The sequence below is a fragment of the Oreochromis aureus genome, linkage group 22 (genome assembly GCF_013358895.1).
Source record: "Oreochromis aureus strain Israel breed Guangdong linkage group 22, ZZ_aureus, whole genome shotgun sequence".
NCBI classification, from domain to species: domain Eukaryota; kingdom Metazoa; phylum Chordata; class Actinopteri; order Cichliformes; family Cichlidae; genus Oreochromis; species Oreochromis aureus.
The window spans coordinates 6,620,336-6,647,617 of NC_052962.1; the positions used below are offsets into that span (position 1 = coordinate 6,620,336).

The following is a 27,282-nucleotide window of genomic DNA, read 5'->3' on the forward strand; positions in this document are numbered from 1 at the left end:
TTTGAGCTACAGTAGCTTGTCTGTTAGATCAGATCACACAGACTAGCCTTTGCTGTCTAAGTGCATCAGTGAACCTTGGCTACCCATGACCATGTCGCTGCTTGACCACTGTTCCTTAGTTGGACCATGTTTAATAAATGCTGACCACTGCAGAACAGTAACACCCACAAGAACTGCAGTTTTGCAGATGTTGTGACTCAGTTGTCTCGCATCACATTCTAGCCCTTGTCAGACTTGGTCAAATCCTTACACCTGCCCATTTTTCCAGGTTTTAATACATCAACTTTGAGGACAAAATGTTCACTTGTTCCCTAATATATCCCGCTCACTAACAGGTGCCATGATGAAGTGTTATTTACATCACCTGTCAGTGGTCAGAATGTTATTCCTGGGCGGTGTATGTTATCACATCACTTGGTTGCCACTGGTTGAATTGCCAACAGCATCACAAGCAAGAATAGCCCACAGACTGGTTGTTTATGGCGCTGCCCCCTGGTGTTTGTAAATGTCTACAACAAAGACATGATGGTCTGCACAGATGGTCTGCTCATAGGATCTAGATATGGGACCAATGTACAGCCATATTTAAGGCAATAGGTGTTGCTGAAGATGCAATGCTAAGTTCTGAATTGGTTGTGGGTGCTTTTCAGCCACAGATGGCGTATAAAAGATACATGTGTAAATGCTACTCTGTATTTTGAGGCCTCAGTGTTACCTATTTGGGGTCTGTCTTTTTTTAATCCATTCATTATTTGATTATTTTGCCAGAAGTGACCATATTTAGCTAATCTATAAGATAATACTAGCAATCTTGATTATGATCAATGAATGGAAAGCAATAGGATGTCAAAAAAATGTTTTTATGACCTTGGTCCTTGTTGGGTGTTACAAACATGGCACAAGCTGGAAGCATGGCTATGGGAACGTCTCTAAATAGGCATGTGATTATATTTTTTAAAATGCTGGTACCTTCTGAATCCATCCCTCAGATATAGCCCTTCTATTATTTAACTCCTCATTATTCTTCCTAATCTCACACCCCAACACCCCCTGCACTGTGGCCTTGTCCTCCCACTATCTTGTTGCCTCAGTGTGTACAAAACAGTCCCTAATGAAGGCTGACAGATGGGACTCACATCCACTCAAATAACAGGCAGGGGGAGAGATGTGATCACCTTTTTTGTTCCACTAGTCTGGACAGCACAGTAGTTTGTGTCTTTGTTCAGCAGTATGTTAGTTGTTATGCGGTAAGCATCTAACAGAAGCAAAACACAGAGCTGGGATTGATATTACCTTTAACTCGCTGTTAATAATGCATGCTAGCGACACACAGCATAATGGAATTAAATTGGCTTTGCCGCATCAGCAAGTTTTGAAAGCAGACATTCATGTCTCAGTGTAATAATTTGGCTGTAACAGAACTAGAAACTGTTATCATGGATGGGTAATCAAAAGTAATCTAATTTTTCAAATATTTTTCCTATTTATTCACATAAATTGTTGCCAGTAATACAACACCAAGTAAATGTAAAAGTGGGGGGACCTTAAAATCTAGTTAAATGGCCTGTATTTGTATAGCGCTTTACACTACATTCAGTCATCCACACATTCACACACTGGTGATAGCAAGCTACATTGTAGCCACAGCTGCCCTGGGGTGCACTGACAGAGGCGAGGCTGCCGGACACTGGCGCCACCGGGCCCTCTGACCAACACCAGTAGTTGGGAGAATTATTCTAGTCAGCATAAATATGTGCTGTGAACTCCAGTAGATTGTTTTCTGTGACGACAGACTGTGTAACGTCCTGAATTCTGGCTTTCAGGGTTTCAGGGTTATGGCTCTTTGTGCAAAGCTTCTAACCTACAGCCATACTATCAAGGGGAGGTTCGACCTTCAACCTTCCCAGTTCATTACTGTAATCACACAGTTCATAGGCTGAGGATGTTGCTGTCCAGTATTTTCACACAAAATGATCATTTAATTTGCTGTCAAAGATACATCTCAAGACAAACTGACCGGTCACAATCATTTTCATTTTATTGGAACATAGTTTTAGTGTTTTGGGGTTTTTTTCTTTCTTTCTTTTTTAGGTTTGAACCCCCCAAAAAACTGTTGTTATACAGAACTGTGTGGCTGTGGTCAAAATAATATTTTTAAAGCTTTTTGAAGAATTCATCATCAGCCTGGTAGCTGAAAACCTTACACATTATAGCTTGGGCTGTTATCACATTACATGAGATTTTTAATTTTTGTTGGAACTTAGCTCCCATCACTAGAAGTCAGGCCCTTGAAAATGGAAAGCTATCAAGTCTAAACAGAATCTTAAATATAGGAAAATACTTTAGTTTTCTTCTATATATTCAAGGCTTACATAAATATTTTATTTTGGTGTTAGCCTCATGTTCCTGTTGCCCCCCCGACACAGCCTATAGTGAAATAAGAGCTCTGGCCACATGGGAGAGCTTGTTTTCAGCACTGTAAAAACAGCCTAAGCTCTCTTAAGGCCATGGTTATGGGGTAATGGGGAAGGGAGGAGGGTAAGGAAGATAAAAAGAAAGATGAGAAACATGGGGAGTCACCACTGACTACAAAGTGATGCAGGGTGGGGACATAGATGGGAATAGTTGGTGCTGAATCAGGGCTTGTTACCTCCTCTGGGACTGTGATGTCAGCCCCAGGACAGAGAGCAAATGAGAGGCAAACAAAGGAATAAGGAGGATGGAGGGAGGTGGAAGTGGTAAGGGAGATCTTAGGGGGATTGACGAAGAAGACTTGCAGAGAGGATGTGCAGATGGCTGCTGAAAGCTGCAGGCAAACACTGGATGTCAATGGAGATGCATTGTAGAACTACAATCTAATTTCAGTTCCCGTAATAAAATTACTTTTACAAGTAAAATTATTACTTATTGATTTATCACACTGATTAACTTGAGGGGGTGGGGTTTGCACATTTATTTATTTATTTATTGACCAGATTTGGTGCCTCAGCATTGGATACTGATGTGTACTGTCAGATTAGTCCGGGGTTTCGTTTGCTGCTGAGTAATAGTAATAATCCCAGTCTGGGCGATTATCCTGATAATATCATACCAACATCCACTCATACAGATGTCTGCATGTGAAGCTCAGCCCAGTTTAATTCAGAGTTTCATTACAAACTAACTGTTTCGGTGACCCTTAACTCTCAGCTCTTAGATATGACACTGATCTTCCACCTCATTGTGAACTGAACTAAGGCCCACACAGCTGCCTGTAAACAATGTAAGAAATTCAATTTTATTTATATAGCGGCAAATCACAACAACAGTTGCCTCAAGGTGCTTGGACTATGTTTTATGGGTGAAAGCTGGAATAGCTACAGAGAACCTACACAGACACAGAGCAGAGTTCATTTACTAACAATGCAATTCAGTGTAGTTCTCTTTGAAAATGGATTTGACTGAGCACCTCATTGATAAAAAGAATGAGTAGTATTTGTAGCTTCTTTGAGAAGGCACTGCAGTTCAATTACAGCTTTTTTGAGGTTGAGAAACAAACTTGTGTGCTTGTAGATTATAGTTTTGTTCACACTCATCATCACCTGCATACATGTTTATATCAATCTGCTTAGCACTTTTAATTTTAATTTTTATGTTTATTTAAGTGTTTGTCTTACAGTATGTTTTGCAGTACCGCAGCAATTTCCTAATGTTGTAAACCTGCTCAACACTTGGCAATAAAACCCTTTCTGATTCTGATTCTGAGTCTCTAGAAGTCTGTGAAAGGCGGTCTGCAGACTATGGCAGACTTGAGTTCACTGTGTGGAGAAAAATGAGAGATGGAAGAGGGACAAGGGTAATCCTCCCTTGAGTCTGTCGTTGAACATGACCAATTAAGATGGGACTTTATCTGAAAGATGGCAGAGGAGGGTCAAGATGTGGGGACTGTGACTGTCTGTCCTTTTTATCTGACTATATTTTTAGGAAGAAAATTCTGGAAAGAAGGAGGAGGGAGATTGGGGGAAAAAAAAAGGCCAAACATGCTAGACTGTAGAGATAGCAGGGCATAATGCTGTTGTAAAGTGACTTGGTCGCCGTGAGAACGGGGTCAGGCTAATGCTTGTTTCATCTTATTGGGAGAGAGTGATGCCAAGCTGAGCTGTCTGACAGAGAGCTTATGGAGGGCGAGGAGTTGTGCTGTCCTGCTGCGTATGTGTGTATGAGCGATGCCAGGCTTACTCTGCCAGTCTCCGCCCCACCACTGTTTGGGTGATGTCATGTTTGTGTGTGTGAGCATGTGTGTGTTTGCAGCCTTGTGATCTGTCCCTGGACAAAGAATGAAGTCACTTCCAAGCTCAAACACACTTTAAGGAAGACTGGATGCAAATGGCAGAAACAGTTGTTAATAGTAGCGTCTATGCACTGAGGACGGGGGATTAAAATGGATGTTTTGGTTGCACTTACTCAACTGATGCAGGGATCAGCAGCATGTTCATAGATTACACACTGCGTAATCTATCAGTGTGCCTAATGGTTTCCAACTAAATATTTTTAGTAGATTATTTTGCCTGTTTTATTTTACCATCTTGCTGAAGCCCTCTGCCAAAAAAGGTACAACGGTATTTGTTTTTCTGCTCTTACGTTCTCTTTGTATCCACTCACCTGTGACATTCCTCAAGGACATATTCTAGGACGTCCTTAATCTTCTCTTTACATGCGTGTTTAAGTGCACAAAAACATTAATGTTTGATCATGAGCATTGAACTGATAATAAGTGCATTTAACTGATTGGATTACCAAAGGAATTATGGATAGATGCTGTTCCATCATTTACATCGAGCATCTCATTGCTTAGCTAATCACAGCCCACACCACCCTGAGGGTTCAGCTGACTGGAAACATTCATATATGGTGAGCTCTTGAAGATAGGCTAGCCAGTCCAGAGTTGCTGTACATCTATTAGCCACATGGCAACCCACCGCTACAACCCCAGCTCCTCCTATCATTCCTGTTAAGTTAATCTATTGTTATTGGTGCCTGCTCTGTTGTGAGGGATACTCTCCTTACTTATGCTGTCCACATATCTATGGAAGGGCAGGGAGGTCGCAGAACAAAGCCTTGCCACCACATATATAAATTACGACACATGGACACAACAACTCTCCCCGTGTGTCTGTGTGGTTTCTCTCCAAGTACTCCGGCTTCCTCCCGAAGTCCAAAGATATGCAGTTATTGGGGTTACACAAGGATAGGTGGAGGAGAATGGATGGATGGATGCAAGTAGCAACTCTATTTGACAACAGTGAACCTGACTGAAATGTGCACTTTGTGTATTGTAACACAACAACAAAATTTCCTTAATGTCCCTAAACTATCCTTATCTTTCCCTAAATCTAACAATATTGTTATTGTGCCAAAAACTAGGAGGACATACACATGATATTGATCTGTTTATATAATATTCTTTATTTATTTTTTGGTTGCTCATTGTAACAGAGGGTAATGGCAAAACAACCAGTATATGTATATGGTGAACCTAAGATGTTGGTTTTGATCTGTTATGGGATTTGCAGCAATAAAAATCTGGAAGCATTTATTTTTTGAATTAATTTTTTTTTAGCTATTTTAGATTTTATGATAAATGATAGTAAAAGCAAGGAATAATTACCAAGCAATAAGAAAACACTGAATCAGCGCTCCTGTAACTTATTATATCCTCCTTTTGTTTTTAGAATCCCTTTTGTCTTTGACCCTCTCTCATGTCTTCTTCTCTCTTTCCTTTTGAGGCTCTTGGGCGTTGGAAATAGCACGTTGACTTCCACGTGAAGGCTTTTCCCTGCCTGTCTGGCATCCTCTCTGTGACCCACGTTTGCATGGCCTCAGTGTCAGTCTTATTCATCCCCTCCCTTTCTTTCCCTCACAGTGTCTCTTTCTATATGTCTCTCTAACACTTACTCTGTCCTCCACAGCAGCTTTGTCATTCTCTCTTTGGCCTGTCCACTGGTGGCGAGAACAGCACAAAGAGCTATGGAGATTGCAATGGAGAGTAAGTGGAGTATCGTAAAGGATGCTGCTACCGCTGTTCATTCACTTAGCTTCGACTGATAGCACAGCGTTTGGCTCTAATCTGTTTGTCAAAGGAACCACGATGCATTTCTGTAGGGCAATTACACGACATTTTCCTTGAGGAAAACCAATAGCTAACCGCTTCTACCATGCTGTTCAATTATGTAAGAAAACAGAGCTTTTCTGTGTGCTGCTCTTCTGTTCTGTGGATTTAGAAACAAACTCTATAGTAATTTATGATTTGAAAAAGTGTGCACAGTCTGACGTGTTAAGAGAGATGAATGCTAATCATGGAATTCAGAGTTGGCAGTTCACTGCAGCCAAAGCTATTTTTAGATATTGCTTCCACATTTCATGACTTGGTTAAAAAAAAACAAAAAAAAACAGGGTCAATCACAGCTCCATAAACAAATGCATTTTCAAGCCAAACCTTCAAATTAATTCTTCACCTTTTCTTGTGTTCTAAAAAAAGGGAAAAACCTCCATAATTGCATTTAAATCAAATAAGGTCCAAGCATCTCTCAAGGCTAGGTTACCCTAGCAACATATTACGTACCAGCAGTCTGGGTGAGGGAGCCACATCAGAGGAGTGGGGGATGTCTGAGAATGCAGGGGGGGACTTTTAGCAGAGATAATAAGTCTCAAATTTATTACACACTTCTGTTTTGCTTGATCAAAAACATACATGGTTATCCCATTAGCACGGTAGCGATTGTTATGTATTTAACCTCTCTTACATAATCTGTGGACCACAGCATCAGTTAACATAACATACCAGAGACATGTGCTTTACATGGTTCTCTCTGCAGAGAGAGAGATATGGGTGTGTCCAAATGCAAGTCATCACTGGGTTTTTTAATTAAAAGATGTGTGCAGGAATGTGAAATCCGAAACCTTGAAACTGTGATTTTTTTTCAACCACGATATTAACGTGATGCATAGTACCTGTGCCAAAACTAGTGTAAAACAACTGTATTTCAGCCATTTTCTTTCTCCCAGACATAACAAAGAAATCGTCCCCAAGGTGTACAAGGATGATGTGAGGTGAATGATAATTTAGTGAATGTCTCCATCTGCTGCACACCAAGAGGAACTGCTGCATTATGTAACAGGCAGGTGCCAATATGCTCATATTGGAAGGAAAAAAATAAGTGCATGTGCTTGCTTGTGCACACTTTAATTGATCCACACATGCCCTTATTTTACAGATGTAACGAGCGATTTTCACAACTTTAGCTGTCTTTAGTTATTATGGCTATTTAGGATTCTGTCTAATCTAGTATTCTGTTGCCTTTGAACATCAACTAGGTGTCTAATCAGAGATTTACTTGTCCTTATCAGTTTGCAGTTGACCCCACATCTTTTACATTAGAACTTTAAATCCCATGCTGTGGGACTGTTACATGTAATGACTAACCAAGTGACAAGTGAAAAAAGGGAGCTGTGGGGCTCACTAAACTACCTTCAATAATTACTTACTCCAAACGATGAAATGTGTCTGTTAGACTCCATTCCTACAAAACTGTTCAAAGACGTCCTGCCAGTAATTAATGCTTCCATTTTAAACATGACCTCTTTATCTCTGTTAGCACAGGCTTTCAAGGTGGCTGTAATTAAACCACTGCTTTAAAAACCCAGACTTAATCCAGCTGTTTTAGGTCATTATAGACAGATTTTTTTTTAGCCTTTCTCTTATTTAATTTTTTTTAAAGATTTGCAGAGGAATTTCCTGTTTGAAGAGTTTCAGTCAGGATTCAGAGATCATCATAACACAGAAATGGAACTAGTGAGAATTCCAAGAGTCAGCTCCGTGTTTGTCTTGTTACACCTTACTGCATTCGATACAGCTGATCACAATATTTTAACTCTAGAATGCAGATTTCAGGTTGTGCATGTCTTCTCAAAGGTTGGTTACAGTTCCAGAGGCTTCTGTGCTGGAACCATTGATCCTTTGTCAGCTACAAATACTACAGAGTCATCACTCGCACCAAGTCTAATGACACTATTACCCCTATCCTCATCCAGCTTCATTGTTTCCCATTCCTCAATGGATCCAGTATAAGATTTTGAATTTCACTTTTAAAGCTCACAGTTACTTGTTACCCCGATATTTTTCAGACCTCAGCCCTGCGCTCAGTTTCAGCTGCTCTTCTAAGTGTTCCTTACTTCAAATTTAACACCATGGGTGCCAGAGCCTTTAGCTCTACTCGCCTCATCTCAGGGGCTTATTAGTTGAACTGAAGTCACTGTTACTTTCTGGAGACAGAAGTGACCATATTTAGAGACTGGAGATTAAAGTTATCAGCCAACATTAGCAAATAGGTAGCAAGCCACACCCTTCTAGGATAGGGTGAATATTATGTGTCAGATAATTCCATTAAATACTGTTTTAAAATGCAGCAAATTGTGAATATAGTTCAGAGATTCAATACAATAACTTAACTGAGGTGAAGCCTAGCACACGGTGATCGGCTAAAGCCCCTGCGTCAGCACACTTTTCAAACAGGCCTAACATTAAGCCTCAACTAAAATGTAATCTGCTATGTGTTTATCCACTGAGACATTACTTACTAAAACAGATACTAAAATATTTTTTGTACCAGTTGAACCTCACGAGGCTATTTGAGCAACTGTAAGTGTTTTTGGTTGTAGCCATCAAAGTTCCTGCTTGGTTACATGTTGACACTTTTGGCCTGTCAGCTGAGCTTGCTAAACTGGCATTTTCTTTGAAGGTGTTGTCAAGTAATAGTAGGATTGAAATGGACGCAGCATTTCACATGCTTCATTTTTGTTACAGAGGTCCAGCACAGGGAGAAGAGGCGGAAGCAGGTCATCATCAAGGATGTCCTTGTGCACTGCTGCATTTATCTTTCCATCTACCCTGACTACTCTCTCAGTTCCTGCTGCCAAAACCCATCCCCACAGCATGATACTGCCGCCACCATGCCCCACTGTAAGAAAAGGTATTTGCCAGGTGATGAGCAGTGCCTGGTTTTTCCAAACATGATGATTCAGGTCGAAGAGTTCAATCTGTGTTTCATCAGACCAGAGAATTGGGTTTCTCATGATCTGGTCCTTCGGGTGCCTTTTGGCAAACTCCAGGCAGGCTTCCTTTTAGGCTTCCATCTTGCCACTCTACCATACAGGCCTGAGTGCTGCAGAAATGGTTGTCCTTCTGGAGGTACTCCTCTCACCACAGAGGTCTTGTTTGTGTTAAATAAATAAAAAGGGGAATGGTTATGTGTTACTCTTCATCTGAGGTCAGAGTTATTTCATTAATTTTAAATAATTAAATAATTTGAATTCAGCGAAACCTGATAAGGACCAGATTATCTTTTTATCATGTCCTCAAAACCTTGGTGCTGAGAGAGGGTTTACTTTCTTTTTCAAATGACTATACCGAATTGTGTCCATAGAGCCATACCTTCCCTTTTGCCTTACAACTGACAAAAGCACTTCTGGAGGAAATTTACAAAAAACAGACTGAGCTTTTAGGCGTCAAACACAACACTGTTTTTCTTCTGTTCTAAAACAGCATGATCTGAATATTGCAAATCCATCAATTCGACTTTACATGCTATCGGAGAACTACTTACCAGACTTGTCACAACCCACCCTGGAGGCAAAAAAGCTTTATGCAACTTTACTCACATAAGCAGCATTCTGAAATCTGTAAACACATTTAACCTGGCGGTTCCCCTTCATGCCGGGCATCTGTTGTTTAGACTTTCTCATCTATCTGCAAATGCAGCAAATTAAGTTTATAATAGAGATGTAATTAATTTGACAAAAATGGTCAGCATTTAGGGTTTTCAGTCAGGGGTTCAGTTATTCATGTTAGTGTATATGATTAGTGGTGGCTCCATAGTATAGTGGTTAACATGCTCAGGTGGCAAGTAAAAAGGCTACTGCTCACCTCCTAGCAAAAGAAACGAATCCCTTTTGGGGTTGCGTCAGGAAGGGCATCACAGCCTACTTTTACCAAATCAACCATGTGTTGCTACCTGTTGTAGCGCTACTTTGTGACAAGGGAGAAGCTGAAAGTAGTATTTACATGCTAACTATGAAAGGTAGACAACTCATTTAACAGCTATTAGTGATTAAATATTTTGAAAATACGTCAATACGGGCCACATGTCAGACTCGTATAGCCAGACTTGAATCAAAAATTCTAGCAAATATTAGAATTAGCAACATACTCCTTAATTTAAAAGTCAAGAGGCAGGACTGAGGGGCATATAGAGGAATAAAAGTATTCAACACACTGCAGTGTAGGTAAAGCTTGGAGATTTAATATGGCAATTTTCACCACCAGATAGAATCAACATAAAGGATTCAATCCAGCTAAGTAAAACATATGCACCAGGACACTACAACATACACCTCTGATTCATCGGTCTCTTAAAATGTGTTGATCAGCTTCAGACAGACCACAGACACTTTATCAGTACAGCATAAAAAAAATAAAAAAAAAGAAGGAAAAAAAACAGACTGGGCAGCAGCACGTCAGGTTTTCCTTGTTGCATTTGTGAAACACATCCACATAAAGACAGGCCACCAGTCAACACATCTTCAAATAGAGACAATTACAAAACACCTTTTGTTTGTGGGTACAGTCCGGTAATCATACAAGCAGCATGTATGACACACATGGATTTTACTACAATATAGTATATGTACAGTAGCAGAGAGGGGATAGCTGGCAAAGTGTGAACTCTTGCTGTTGTTTCTCACTCTCCAGCTCGCGTCCTATTCACAGTTCTGCTCATGTGTTGATGAGTGCGAACAGACTTTTCTCTGTGCGAGCGAGACAGAAGGGGAACTGCTGCCATTTTCAGCACTCGAAACACATTGTGGAGGTTGCGGCATTTCTTAACGCTTGCTCCCGTGCCCAAGCGTATGCTGCTGTCACTGCAGACAAAAAACCCCCAACAAAAACCCTCCACACTTGATTTTGCTGCAAATTGAAATCTGGTTGTCCACATGGATTTTACGGCCAGTGTTTTCTTCTTTCATCCACAGTCCAAGTAGTTCAAATGGGTTTTTTTAACGTTACCTCCTATTAAAACTGAGGAAATATCAATAGCCCCAAAATTTGCAATAACAGTACCTCACAGAGAAAGAACACAACACCCACTTTAGTTGTAAACTGCCACTAGGCACATTTTCAGATATTTGGAAAATGAAGAGACTTTGAAAAACAAAACAATAAAACAAAAACAAAAGAAAATGTTAATTTTTCTCTCAGTATTATAATGAAGTAGTGTTGGCAGTGGGAAACTATTCTCTAAAGGAATGTTTCAAGATATGGACTCCACTTTATTTGGATGCCATATCATCACCTTGCACCAAATCACCCCTAAAAAGTGCAGAGTCCCTGGTTGCTGTTATGGTTAAAACAGTCTGGTGATGAAGGATACAAACTGTACAACTGCAGTGTAGTTATAGACTCATTTGAAAATGCACAGTAGATCATACACATTTAGTGTAAAAAGCATAAATGAGCCAGATAACACATATCCCAGTTTTCTTAAGTCGTGTAATGAGTTAAAAAGGATCGAGCCACTACAGGCTGCAGTTAAACTACTGTCAAAGAACACGCAGGGCTACAAAACAGAGATCTGCAGGAAATGCAAGGAAAATGGTGCGTTACATTTTGACTCACAAGTTCCTTTTTTCTTTAGTTTTAAATAAATCATAGAAAAATAGTAGTAAAGAGTGTACAGGACACAATCGGTCATTGTCCTTTTGATTCCCAATGTAGCGTATCCGCGTTTATGCATATATGCACACGTGCACACACTGTGTGGTTCAGAACTAGGTGACGTCTGACTCTTTTTAGAAAGTACCAAAACAGTCCTAAGCTCTTGGCTCCAGTCCTTTGGGAGTGGGTCCATCACCCTCCCTACGTGGCTCAGCTGCATTGCAAACGGTGTGACTCTCCACAGATCATCACTCATTCTCCCATAGGTCGCCCTCTGCCTCGTTCCTCATCCTCTCTCAGGTTATCTCTGTAGGCCTCCGGGGAGGTAAATAAACGAGTCCCTATGATCCCTCTTTTCCATCTGAGCTCTCTGGCGGTGCCGGTGGCTCCTCTGCTGTGGGTGACTGAGCCCCTCCCGGACCATCTGCACACAAAACTCAAAAATGACTTCCAAAGGCATAAATGAGGAATTTCTTTCCAAAGCTATTGTTGATAAATGATCGTGACAGTGATGTGTTTGGCATTTTTTGCTTTTGCTTTCATTTTAAGGCTGCTATTTTTTCAGAAACCCCAATGGAGGCAAACAACGTTTTTAAAAAGGGTCTCTCTGCCACTGCTGGAGGAATTGCAAAAGATCTGAGTTCATGTGAGGAAACCTCTATTTTCATTTTGGGCTCTGTAAGATGAATTGCACGACCATGTTGTGTTGTGTTAGATGCTAATTTGTTTTCTACACATGCAGCCAACGATGCTCAGTGGCCCAAATTTGGCACTCCTGGTAGCTACACTCTTTTAGCAATTGTGATGCATGACAGGGAAATGGGCAGCATTTCCCTAGTGATATTGCTAGCCTATAGCTCACCCATCTGCTACTACTATGGAGATGTTTTAGACAAGGACAACCTTTTCTAAATCTCAAAAACTTTGCCATAGCTCCAAGCCGTAAATGAGCCACAGAAAGGCCTCCGGGAATCAAATATCTCAGTCAAGTTCACAAAAGCATTTCTCAAAGTGTCCTTAATTTACATTATACTGTTTCTAAATAATCAAATATGTTGCTTCACATGCTAAAGTACTAAGTTAAAAAGGAAAAAAAACACATTTAAAAGGAAATATCACCTTTTAGCGATAGCTCAGCCAGTTTCAGAGGCAAGTCACCAGGGTTTACACCTGCTGGAGAGCCCAGGATATCAGGCAGGGCATTTCTCCTCCCTGAGCGCCCCGAGGAGGCAAAGTCCAGCACTGGCTCCACTTCTGTCATTTCAGGAACTCTTCAGGAAAAACAGAAGGTACAATGTTACGATTTCACTCACCCTTTAAAAAGAATGTATCATGTATCATACCTTATATGATAAGGTATGATGCATGATTTTAATTCAACTGAGCAGTATTTCTGCTTTGTTTATAAGTTACCTAAATCATAATAACAGTTGCCTTAATGCGCTTTATATTGTGAGGTAAATACCCTATAAACATGTTTAACATCTAAAAACACAGCTTATAAGGGATGTCTTCTGGTTTGTGGTTCTAGTTTTTTTTTTACTTGGAACTTTTAGTTCCTTTTGCTCATCTTGTTTTTCAGAGTTTGATATGGCGTTCAACTATTTGCTTAGTTTGTTAGTTAGCTAACAATGGCCAAGTAGTCTGTTGAACAAATGAAGGGCTTTACATGCTGAGAAGGCTGCAACTGATGCAGTGTCACAGGAAGGCCTGAATATCACAGTCATTCAAGTTGTGTTTCCATCATTGCCTTGTCTCTTGCACACAGAGACTTTTGCAGATTCTCTGTTTGTTTGAATATTATGACATTTTTAACAGTTTCATGCTGCAAAAAAAAATCATTACTAAAATATTAGGCTGCTCGCCTCTCAGTCTTTACTTCTGGAAGACTCGACCTTTCTTTGATGCAAGCAACTAGTTGTAACATGTTCCAGCTCTGTTCCCTGTTCCATTTTTTGCTGTGCTTTGCACCAAATTTAAATTAGAATATATTTTTCAAAGAAAAGTCTTTGTACAACATATCAAATGTTTAAAAGCATGGATGCAGATATAAAAAGGTATGCCATTTTTGAAGAGAGGATGTTCCAGGTCTTATTTTGTAACATTTCACTCAATCAAGTCATGGTGTGCTGTGTGTACTGCATGGGGAAAAGATGTGTGGGGTACATCTTTAATGATATAGCTAGCCTGTTAATCATCCCCATATCTACCCTAGTAGTTTTAATCCCAACACCTTTAAAAAGTTGACACTCCGTTTTATGTTATACATAGTCTAACAGTGGATAATAATTTTGACATTTCTCAGAAAACAAAATGTACTTAATGTGATTTGAGCATCCAGAGAAAAGGTTCATCACTGAAAAGGAGGATGTGTCTGTCTGGTCTCATGGCAACCAGCAGCTGGGGAGTCCGCTCCAGGCTACACTGGTGACAGGCAGAATTACATCCCTTGTCTCACAGACTCACAGCACAGCACACATAAAGTGAGCTGTTGTTGCCATGGCAACAGTACAGAAAACGCACCACTGGCAGGTAAACATATGACTGGAATCCATTCGCTCACTATCTCACTCTCTCTTCCGAGTCTCCCCCTTTTGTTGTGTTGCCTCCCTTTAAATAGCCATACCATTCTGTGGAGCGAAATCTCAGTTCCCATTGCTCTCTCTCAACAAAGGGCTGACGTGTGAGTTAATGCATATTTGCAGCTATAAACTCGCACACACACCATCCTCAAAAAAAGGGCCATAAGTTGACCATCTGTTAGCCTCAAGCACAGTTGAAGCCTTGCTACTGAGCTCATGTAAGCTTTAAATGTCTCCATAGAGAAAGGCACTTTGCTTCCAACACTTTTACATTATTGCATGCTGGCAGCTAAAACTGTGGCTGCAGGTAGGAATCATGGCTGTGACTGAGATACTTTAAAAACCATGTACGTACCTTTGGTTTAAAAATATGTAGCATTTATCAAGCTCAGTATATAATTCTGAAACCTCTACCTACGATTAACATAAATATTTTATATATTTAATCAGTACAAATGGTCTTGAAATGTGTAATCACATTCTCCACAAAGCCTGTGTCCACCCTCCTCCATACCACACAGGATGTACACACAGCAAGTTGCTAATAATTCATCCAGCTTTAATTAATTGATGTCAAAATGCTGTTGCACAGTTACCATTACCAATACTCTGTCCGGGGCCATTCAAACAATTCGTTTTCATACTTTATTTATTTAGCTGATTGCATTTATTTCCAATTCAACTGTATGTTTGATTTTTTTCCCTTTTATTTAATATGCCCCCAAAAAATCTATTATTTTTCTCATTTCTCAAAGTCATTAAAAATACAACTGATCAGTGGGTAGACAATTACATCGAGGCTGGGTAGGGTTCAAACAAATGTGAGCAAAGGAAAAATAAACTGTTGTATTTTGAGATTAACCTGAAAATACTACCAGAATTTAAGGATTTAGAAAGATTAAAGAAAATAAGCCCTGACATTACAAAAATATTATATATATTTTAAATTCTTCACTGCACTTCTTCTAGGTCAGCAGTCGAAATAAAACAGCTTACTGGCCATGTCAACTTCCCTCAGTTGTATCTGCCAATTGAAGCAGCACTCAGATGGCTCTGGATCTAGTTTTCTGCAACTGGTCACCTGTGTATATGAATGCATATCACGATATAAACCAAATCACTATTTCTGTCAAGCTTAAAGGTTCCTTTTTAATCCCAGGTGAAGATCAGGTTCCTTGTCATTTAAACATTATTTATATTCTGTCAGAAGGTGAACACGACAGACAGAACATTATGGAACTGTATTTCAAACAAATAACGAAAGAAATGCACAATGGAAAAAAAACCCAGCATACTCAATTGTTGTTCACCTTTGCTCTAAAACAATAAATAAATAAAATAAGAAAAAAAGGAGAGCAGTGGACAGTGAGGCCTGACCACCATCTCTCTACGCTCTGTGTATAGCTGCCTGAGAGAACTTTTTATGGCCAGGGAGTTGGTAGCGAGGGTCAAATACTTTAATCAGCGTCAGCTTCCTGGCAACATGTCTTTTAAAATAAAGTAGGCTGCAGTGTTTACAATATCACTGCGTCTCTTTGTTTGTAAGAAAAAAATCTTGCATTATTCAATGCATTGCACTGTACTGATAAACAGGCAACTGTACACTGTGCAAGGATGGCACCACTGCAGAGGGTGAAAACAATTTGTGGTGTAGCTGGCCTTCGTGGGAACAAGTATGTAGAGTATACTAGTCTGGTTCTTTCTTGGACTTTAAATAACCAAAATATTTCAAAAAATACTGAATTCCTCTGACTCTTCCTTTTAACAGTGTCCTCGCCTTTTGCACTTTGGCCTGTCATATTCAGAAACTCTACCACCCGAGTTATCACTAATGTTTTCTGTTTTCATTTTGTCTTTCTTGACGCTCACTCTCTTTCATGCGGTCTGTCAAAACAAGGAAGTAATGGGATTTATTGACTTTATATTCACCATATTTCATGTATCTCTAGTGAGGAAAGGTTATTGTGCACTACATATCTTTATTGCTTTATTGTCTTGCCCTAGTTGTGCATTCAAAAACACTTTTCTCCACACCTAAGATATCAGAAGTAGTTATCTGAGTTAATGTTGGCTTCCTATCAGCTTGAAGAAAACTATTCTCCTCTGACCTGTGATGTCAAACAAGATATTTTCACCCACAAAAGCTCAGCTGACTGGATAGCTTCTCTTTTTTGGAGCACTCTTTGTAATCCCTAAAGATTTCAACAATTTCTGAAATACTCAGACTAGCCCATGTGGCATAAACAACAATGCCACATTCAAAGTTACTTAAGTCACCTTGTTTCCCAATTCTAATTCTTAATTTAAACGGCAGTCTACATGCCTCCATGTCACTAGCTGATTAGAGTCAGTGTATATATAAAACAAACGTAAATATATAGAATGAAACTTGCAATATATTGACAGCTCTTTCGGAGTACTCAATACTGGGAGTCTGTGATCCACGTGCACATCTTCGTCATTAAAGTGATAGCCTTGACCTTTCATAATAATAGTACTTGATTAAACCGGAAAAGTTTCTTTTTCTTAGAAAATGTTTAAAAGACACGGAGACTGGCTTCAGACAGAAGATGAAACAGGTGGTATGTTCAGAAATTTTACATCTGAAGGAAAAGAAACAGAAGTCTGTTGACGATTACACACATAATCTGACGCACACTTCTTCAGGTTGAAGTGTCAGATGTCAGACTATTCGTCCAAAGAGAGTAAAGGTTTTTGTGTTTTCCCCCTTGAGATCCCTTGCTAGGCTTTTACGGTAGCTGCCTTCACTTGCTGCTTCCTTATGGGTCTGTCTGTCTTCAGTTTTCTATTTAATAACTGAAAAAGGTCCTCTACTGGCTTTAGTTTAAGTGCCTGACTTGACAATTGAAGCATATCCAATTTCTTTGCTCTTGAGAAGCTCTTGCGTTTGTAGTGTGCTTTGGGACATTATCCATTTGCAACATTTGGCGAGTCTCAGCAAAGTACAGGTCTGTTCACACACACACAGAATTCATCCTGCTACTTCTATCTTCAAAAAACAGCTAGCCATGAAAATGCTTGTTAGTAAATTATCCAATTATTTTTGAGCCTACAAAAATGGAGGAGTGTGCATTTAAAACAAAAAACTGTTCATATGTAATTCCTAGCTGATACAAAATTTCATGAGTTAGAGCAGAAATTCTGAATTTGAATCACAACAACAAATTACAGACCTAAGTATAAAGCCGTCATATTTACCAATTGGTTTTAAATATTTGATGATTATTTGGCACTCTTAATTACAGTGTTTTGTTGCAATATTAACTGAGACTCAATGTCCAAGTCAAAGGGGTCAACTGAACAACATCAGCTGTCCTCATGTTTCTCAAATTACTACCATCTACCAAGTTCAAATATAAATATATAGAATGAGTCATCGGTGTTCACATGACCACGTCACACCTGCAAATTTAATCGATTTCGAGTGAATTACTTTGTGGCTGCAGTACTAAATTTAGCCATTCAGTAAGTTTATATTGTAGGCGAATCCAGAGTATCGCTCCAAATTTCACCCTCAGAGCCCACGTGTCAAAGCTTCTCTTTGTTCAGCTTTGAGTCTAACAATAGGTGTTTGGGTTCAAGCAGTAGGACAGATAGCTCGTCTCTCCTTGAAGTTTCAGTCTGGCTCAGACGCTTCTCAAGCTGAGAAACTGATTATCACTGAGAAGCTCCGCTTTGACTGTTAATCCTGGTAATTAAAACCAAACTTTGGCTCTTACACTGACTTGCTATAACAACCTTTCATTTAATACCAGGTGGTGGCCACAATCCGTCACTGCTGATCTGACAGCTTTCCAGGATGATTCAGCTCTGGGGTTTTTTAAACTGTCAGGCTGAAGTGGAAGCTGAGAGGTTAAGAAGTTGTTTAGCCAGCTAAAATCACTGGCTTTCAGTGGCTTCACTGCTGAAATATCAGAATCAGTAATAGCTATTGTTATTCGGGTCCTAATTAGAACACATGGTAACTTTCATTGAGCTACTGGATTAAGCACTGAACAGGCAGTGACCCATCATGTGAACAGTTTAATTTTAGCTGATAATCCAACAACAGTTTAGATGGGATTATCTTGTCAAGTAAACTGACCTACATAAAGGTATCTGTGCCAGCTCAGGCAGACACAGGAACAAGCTGCAGGTGAATTATGCAAAAGGTTTATGTTATACAAGTCTTTTCATAAAATAAACAGAGGTTGAAGCTGGCTTACATTAAAAAAAGAGGAAAGGTAAAGTCTATTTTCTCCTCTTCTTCTTTCAAACTTGTCACAGCTCTGCAATTACATAAGAACTCATTAATGTTGCAAATTGCTATCTGGGCTATTCCTAAACACAGCCACCGCTATTATTTTGTACCATATTATACACCACATACTAAAGACATCCTGTCATGGGGCTACTGTGTAAATAATCATGCAGCTAAAATTATCCACTTACATTTGCCATGTGGGTATGTGCAAATGGAGTAAAAGCCCTTTCACACTTGTCTGCTTCTCTAGCTTTAAAAGAGAAGGCTTTACACAGCACTAAACACATTTGATGTTGGAGGTTAGTTCTGACAACAACAGCACAGAGCATTGTCTCCAATCAACCTCACAGGCTCTCAGTGCCAAGGAGAAAGGGTCTTTTCAGAATAAGCCTTGCTGGCTTTTACAATGGCACGCCTGCTATTCTAAATGGAAATGCAAATGGAAGAGGCTAAGCAAGAAAGCTCTCAGCCCTGACAGAAAGAAACCAAGAGTAGCAAAAAGAAAGCAACGCCGAGAGCTCGATACCTTAGACTTTGTGCATCCACACAACTGATGTCAACATAATGTCCCTTCTGTCGTGTGGAGAAAATGCCAAACTCGAAAGTCGATCCAACAAACCTTTACCAATAAATCACAATATGATGCATGTCATTTACTGAAGCTTTTGGTAGTGTCTCTGCTAACCTTTACAATATAAAATGCAACGAACAGTCATGGTCCTGACTCTAATGACTCAGTATTTTTTCGTTAATTAATATCATCTTACGTTTCGGTTTATTCTGGTTATGTCTTCTACTAAGATTTCTAGTTTTTAGGTTTTGGCTCCCATGTTCTCCCCGTTTCCAAGTCAGTCATGTCTCTGTGTGAAGCCCGTGTCTCTGAATCTGTGTCTTTGCACGTGTGTCGTGTTTCCCGTTTTACTTTGAAGGTTCGTGTCTTATGTCCTCCATGTCTCGTCATGTTGATTTGGTTCAGCTGTGTCTCCCTCCTATGTGCCATTTCCTTGTTTCCCTCTGTGTATATTTAGTGTGTGTTATCCTTTGTTCCTCTGCTCTTCGTCAGTCCATCTGCCTGTCATCCCCTGTTTTACCTCTGCTCTCAGTCCCTTCGCGGTTCAGGTTTTCTAGTTTGGTTTCTTGTTTCTTAGTTTTCCCAGTTTAGGTTTTGGATTAGTTTTCTCAGTTCCACATGTTTGTATTAATGCTCAGCCATCAATAAAGGCTCGCCATTTGTTATCCTTCACCACTGTCTCCGGTTGCCTACATTTGGGTCCACTTCTCTCTCTCGCCGCACGATTTGCCTCTACAAATCATGACACCAACTCAATATACAGGGTGGGCCATTTATATGGATACACCGTAATAAAATGGGAATGGTTGGTGATATTAAAGTCCTGTTTGTGGCACATTAGTATATGTGAGGGGGCAAACTCCTCAAGATGGGTGGTGACCATGGTGGCCATTTAGAAGTCGGCCATCTTGGATACAACTCAATTCAATTCAATTCAATTTTATTTATATAGCGCCAAATCACAACAAAAGAACAACTTTTGTTTTTTCAATTGGAAGAGGGTCATGTGACACATCAAACTTATTGGTAATGTCACAAGAAAAACAATGGTGTGCTTGGTTTCAACGTAACTTTATTCTTTCATGAGTTATTTACAAGTTTCTCTTTGTTCGCAGCTATTGACATGTCGAAGAGGTTAACACGTGAGGAGCGGATTGAAATTGTGTTGATATCTGGTGAACGCAGTAACCGGGTCATTGCAGCAGATTTCAATGCAAGACACCCTACGAGACCACCCATCTCCCATGCTACAGTTAGCAAACTGCTTGCTAAGTTTCGTGAAACTGGTTCAGTGTTGGATTTGCCAAAATGTGGACGCAAGAAAACTGTCACTAATGAAGAAACATCAGTGGCTGTCCTAGCTTCATTCAGCAAAAGCCCACAGCGTAGCACTCACCACATGTCACTGGAGAGTGGCATTAGTCGAACATCCCTTCGGCGGATATTAGCTACTCACAAATGGCACCCTTACAAACTCCAGCTACTGCAGCATCTCAACGAGGATGACCCAGATCGGCGCACAGAATTTGCAGAATGGGCAAAACAAAAATTGGAACAGGACCCTCAGTTCACACAGAAGATTTTGTTCAGTGATGAGGCAAACTTTTATGTGAATGGTGAAGTTAACAAACAAAACCACCGCTATATGTCTGACACTAACCCACATTGGATGGATCCCTCCAAGACTGTTGGAACAACAAAAGTGATGGTTTGGTGTGGTATATGGGGTACAATGATAGTGGGTCCATTCTTCATCAATGGAAACCTCAAGGCCACTGGATATTTGAAATTGCTACATGATGATGTGTTTCCTCTTTATGCACTGAAGCTGGCACGTTCCCCTGAGTTTTTCCAGCAAGATGGTGCACCACCACATTATGGGTGCCAGGTCCGAGCATTCCTAGATGAACAGTTTCCTGGAAAGTGGATTGGTCGTCGTGGGCCAGTTGAATGGCCCCCAAGGTCTCCTGATCTGACCCCCTTAGACTTTTATCTTTGGGGTCATCTGAAGGCAATTGTCTATGGTGTGAAGATATGAGATGTGCAGCACCTGAAACTACGGATACTGGATGCCTGTGCTGGCATTTCTCCTGCGGTGTTGCTATCAGTGTGTGAAGAGTGGGAGAAGAGGGTTGCATTGACAATCCAACACAATGGGCAGCACATTGAACACATTTTATAAGTGGTCAGAAACTTGTAAATAACTCATGAAAGAATAAAGTTACGTTGAAACCAAGCACACCATTGTTTTTCTTGTGACATTACCAATAAGTTTGATGTGTCACATGGCCCTCTTCCTATTGAAAAAACAAAAGTTGTATCCAGGATGGGCGACTTCTAAATGGCCACCATGGTCACCACCCATCTTGAGGAGTTTGCCCCCTCACATATACTAATGTGCCACAAACAGGACTTTAATATCACCAACCATTCCCATTTTATTACGGTGTATCCATATAAATGGCCCACCCTGTACTTTAGTTTGGTGCTGAATTCCCTTTGAATTCATCTGGAATATCCAAAAAGATTTAATTCAAATAACTGTTGTAAAATTTAGAGAGCAGAACTAAAGTCTAACTCTAAACATATAGGTATATAATTAATTTTTTTAATTACTGTATGTTGAATTTTGTAATGTTTCATAACTTTAGAGTGTTTAGTGTTCAATTCATATCCAGTAAAAGACCAATAATGCATATGAATTAAAAAACAAAAACAAAACAGTTGGCACAATCTCTTTTTTTTCATTAAATAGAAGAGATACTATTTCTGAACTACCTCTAAATGGAACCATATAAACCACAGAGGACAACATAACCTCATAACCACATAATCATTCCTCTGTGCAATGACTGAAAGACACTCGAGGGGAACTAGAAATTGATTCTAAATCAGGGCACTGTGTCCCCAAATTACATACATACATACATACAGCAACTGTAAAAACACTCCATTAAACGTTACTTAGCTCAAAGTAACTCAAAGCCACCAAAAATTGAATTGACCATATTTAACCAGATGATACCTTCATTCTTTCTTATTTTGTCCATGATTGGAAATTATAGCCAGAGCTGTAAAATGGTTAACAATTGTGATTTGAAAATTATTCTCCAAGCTCATGTCTAGCGCACATATAGGTCTGGTTCCAATCTAAATGCTGGATGGTTAAGTAAGTTTATGTGACTAAAAAGCTGTGACAGCAATTCTTTCTATGACAGTTTCGCTCACTCACTCTTATTACGTGCAGGATAACAACTGCTGAAGAGATTTTATTGCACTTACGGTAACATAACGAATGAAAGTCCAGAATACAGCTTATTAGTTTAACACTGGTAAGAGATGGTACTGAATATCTGCAGATACCTGGAGCAGGGGTGGCATTGACTCAGGAGGTAGAACGGGTTGCCAATTATTCACAAGGTTGATGATTTGATCCATGACTTCTTCAGACCATAAGACCAAGTGTCCTTGGTAGTTAGAAAAGCAATGTATGAAGGCTTGAAAGTGGGTTGTATTAAAAAGCTCTTAAGTGTTTAATTAAAGAAGCACTATGCCCCCTTTCTGAATTCTTTCTTTCTTTTTTTTTTGCCACTATAAATGTTTGCATGCTGACACAAACAAATGTCAGGCTACAAATTGGATAAAAGTCATTTTTGAGACAAAATTATCATTATAGAGAAGATTTTCTTAGTTTTATTGTATGTTAAAGTCTTTTGGTTCTGGAAGGTTGTTCAGAAAAGTTAAAAAAAACAAAACAACACACTTTGGACTTTTGATTTTACTAGTTGGAATGTCAGCGATAACCAGTGACATGTACTGTTAACATATAGGGCTAAGATCATGAAATTGGACTTACACATTGATAATCTGAGTGCAAAGGTTGTTAAAATGTTTTTCACATTCCTGATCTATGTGCATCCATATAGTGCTGTGTAAAAGTATTTGCCCCTATTTTGATTTCTTACTTTTTTTGCCTTCAGGAAATACTTTTTCACAACATTGCCAGTAACAATCTAATTACTCGTTATCAATTAAAGACGTCGGAGCTGGAAAACAATAGAATTATCCTTACTAATAACTTAAGCAGTCAGATGAAGACAGATAGTGCTTCAAATTTGAGTTTAGGTAGATGGACTCCCTAAACTCACTTAATGATATTCTTCACTACAAAATCCATTTAATCAACCAGCAAATTCAGTGTAGTAACTTTAAAAAGTCACATCCATCAAAGCGTTCGTTTCTCTAAACAGGAGACAATAATAGATTTCTCTTCCCTGTGCACAGCAATCTGGCCCTGCCTGCTGCCTGAGGCTGACCTCTGCTCTGTTACACCACACTCTCCTTCTCGCAGTGTTACAGCCAGACCGACTGCACACTCTACAGCTTCTTACCAAGTATAGCATATGAGCTGGCAATGATTAAATGTAACATTATAAGGCCATTTTATTGCCATTTGCAGCAACATCAAGAGAAATATTTAATTACACATCAGCCAGTTGTCAGTACTGATGTTTTTCCTAGTTACGTGCACTGCTACGCTGACTCTCATGCTCGCTCAGGAAGTAGGAACACTAAAATATTAGTCCTGTGCAGTTTTTAAGCAGTTTCCCTCAACAGACTGTGTCACCACACTAAATCCAACCCCTATATGTCCATCCCTCTTCTCCTATAGTCAAGGTATTAGTCAGTAAGACTGTGGGGGTTTAGGCTGGAAAACAGCCCGCCTGAAGAGGAGCTACGAAAGAAGTGATGTTTACACAGCCGGCACAGACACGAGAAGTTTTAGATGAATAAATAATGCCTGGGATTAAGTCCCTCGCTATTTTTAGTTCCTCATACCCTGTGATTAGACCCTGTTCTTCTCCTGACTTTTTTTTAACTGTTATCCTAAAGCTTAACATGCTCTAGCTGCCATGGAAACTGCACCATTGTTATGAAGGCAGCTACAGTATATAGTGGAGGAGGGGAACTGAGGAGGAAACATTCAACTGCAGTTGTATGTTTGTTTTTTTCTAATAAAAATAAAAATGTGATTACATGACATGTAGTCTTAAGATTGAGACAATTAAAAATGATGAAATATAAAGACGTGCAGTGCAACTCTACCAAGGTATACGTAAAAATCACAACTAAGCAAAGCAATGATGGAAATCGCCCTCATCATCTCAGTCACATTAAACCAGGTGCACAGAAGGTCATGCATTTATGAGCGCAGACAAGGTGAAGCACGACACTGATATCAGCAGTTGGTTTTCAAAAAGCTACAATGTTTTTTTTTCTTCCTAAGCAGCAGCAGTGAAGAGAGAGACAGAGAGAGAAATGGTGGAAAAAGGGAGAGGTGAGACTGATCTAATGAGACAGTGTGATCACAGCCTCCTTTCAGATCTCACAAACATCCCAGGCAAATCTTCCGTCTTTCCCGCTGATCCGAGCGCCCCGTCTTCTCACCAAGGCTTCCTGCTTTTATGTTTCACAAACCAGACAGAAAAATTCATCAGTGTAGGCTTTTACTTTGTAGATAATTTGCTTTGGGGGGGGCAACAGAAACTGTCAAGGTCTTGTGCTACAAGTGTGGGCATGTACATAAAAACCTGGATGACTTGGTTGGTGCAAAAAAATCTCTTAAAAATGTTACAATTCCTGGGGGTTCTGGAAGCCAGAAACTCATCTTATCCCTTTATTCAAAAAAGAAAATGTACAAATGATTTACTAAACATCAATCACATTTAAGGCCCTATATTAATGGTACATGTTATTTCAGAGGGTTATCTTTCTGAAGGTGAAGTCACCTCCAAGTGAAACAGGCAACTGAACTGTCCAATTGTAGCTAAGCAACTAACCAGGCTTTGCAGGTATTTCAGCTTTCAATTTTTACACATGCCACAGATCTGTGCATTGTACTCTATTCATGGTACAGATTTTGCAGTGTGCATCTCTCTTTTAAACCTTTCCAAAAGTGATATAAGTAGATTACTTCGTTAAGTAGTAACCTAGTGTTACATTCAAAGCCAAGGAGTATTGTCTAACAGATCTGGCAGATGATTATGAATGCCGTCTAAAAGCCCTAGAGTCAAATTTTCAGTTGGAAGAGCTCTTTGTTTCTACGTAGTACTGTTAGAAATAAAACAAAAATAAATCTACTGCTGGCTCATCACTGTATATTTTATAAGGCTACAGAAGTAGGGGGTCCACTGGGTCATCGAGGCTTACTTAGACTCTTTGCCCTAACATCATGATTTAGGAATTCCATATTTTCTGGTACTTGGAAAAGAATTCCAGGTCCATAAGTTCCAGGTGACACGAGAAAAGGCCCCTTTTCCACTGGGAGCCAGTGGGGATATGTTTAAGCTAACATGAGAGGCCCAACACTCTAACGACAGTTGGTTTACTGATGTATCCTCAGTGTTAAATGAAAATCATCATTTAGAATTATACAAAGCATAAATGTGTTCTTTGTTAGCAGGATAAGAAAGGTGTGTATCTTTCATGAGGAAAAACAAGGATTTTCAGTATCACAATCATTCAGTCCTAATAGAAAGAAAGTATCCACAACATAACAAGGATTTTGATATCATTCAGCTATACTGTTTACTGCTAAAGTCCAAGTAGTACTTCACATCAAAGCCCTTTTAAGCAAACCACCTTCTCTGTTATTAACCGTGTTTAATGTGCTGTGGCAACAAAAACAAGCCTTTCTATAAAACGAGGCCCATAAAATGGGCTCCACTTTGCCAAATATGAGACAGATTGAGCAGCTTTTCATAAGGGTCAATCACAACAACAGAACACCCAGCTATTTACAGCAATTAGCGCACTTGACAGAAAGCTGTAGAGAATAGCTGGCAGGCAGCGCTGGCAAAAGCTTTGGGGATGATCTGAAGAACAGACTGTTTTGGGGGAAGTACGACTTTTGGACGTCATGTTCTGATTACGAACTGATCTCGACCGTGCGTAAATAAGCTCCCCAATTTGATCCATTGGAAAGGTCAAACATTAGAAAATCACATTGTCAAACCCTACAGAATGACCTATTTTTTTGTATTTCACCATTCATTACACAGCTGTTGCTATTGATCTCTGTGGTGTTTCTAATTAGACTAAGTGAAGGTGAGAATGGATTGGTGGCTTCGGTGTCTGATCTTTACTTGCCCTTTACAGGTGAACACACACAACGTTATCTATCTTCTAAGTAGGAATTCTACTCAGGTTGTGAAAAGTGTTTCATCTCCTTGATTTCTTGTAATAACTCTGATGATGCCAGGGTTACTGTGAAGCTTTTAATGAAAAGCCTTCATTGTAACTATTAATTTAAGGGTATCTGTATTTGGGATTTGGTGACAAATGTAAGGTTCAACACTGGAGCTTGACCCATACCATCAACTAACAGTAAGGATGTCCCCATCTTTATCTTTGCATTTTTCTATATACATGGCTTACAAAATCACAATGCTTCCTTTAATGAACCACCAAATTTTCTTAAACTATCAACCACTTAGACCAGAGGTCTCAAACTTGCAGCCCAGGACCACTAGCAGCCCACATCACCGCTACTTGCGGCTCATTGATGTGAAGAAGTATAGTGCAATTTGGCCCTTGAAGTTACTTTTTTGTTAAGGAGGATTTGTTTTTTGTTAAGTGCAATGTTAAAATAAGTTCTTTAAAAAGAAAAAAAAATATTTAACATGAAGGCAATATGAACAAAGAGTACAAACATGTTGAGCGATTGGCTGTGTTAGTTCAGTGAGAGAGTTATTTGTAAAGAAAACTATTTTCACTAGCAGTCAAAAACTAATGTTTACCTTTATGTCTGCATTTTTATTTTGTTAAAAATAAACTAAATGATAGCAGAAGTGCTGCCACACATCTGGCCAGAAAGAGAGCACCAATGTGTTTATTTGGTAGTTCAATGAAAGGCTTCAGCATCGAAATGGATAATTGATTAATTAAATGACAGACAACTATAAAAAAAAGAAAAAAGAAAGAAGAAAAATGAACTTACAAGTACACTAATATAGATGTCTTTGAACTTAATGTTACAATACTTATAATACTTATAAGTATTTCTTATTTGGGTTACTTCATTACAAAACATTAATTTTAAGAGTTTGATCCAACT

The 27,282-nt window shown here is 39.5% G+C and overlaps 1 protein-coding gene across 1 annotated transcript in view; it reads right to left on the minus strand.

Moving 5' to 3' along the window:
• Nucleotides 1-10,315: 10,315 nt before the first annotated feature.
• Nucleotides 10,316-27,282, minus strand: part of pkib (protein kinase (cAMP-dependent, catalytic) inhibitor beta) — a 29,245-nt gene continuing 12,278 nt past the window's right edge. Inside the window, exons 2-3 of the mRNA XM_031741720.2 lie at nucleotides 12,869-13,020; nucleotides 10,316-12,173 (exon numbers count right to left, since the gene is read on the minus strand). Coding sequence (XP_031597580.1) covers nucleotides 12,091-12,173; nucleotides 12,869-13,010 — 225 coding nt within the window. The 5' untranslated portion in view covers nucleotides 13,011-13,020 and the 3' untranslated portion in view covers nucleotides 10,316-12,090. The remainder of the gene's footprint in view (nucleotides 12,174-12,868; nucleotides 13,021-27,282) is intronic.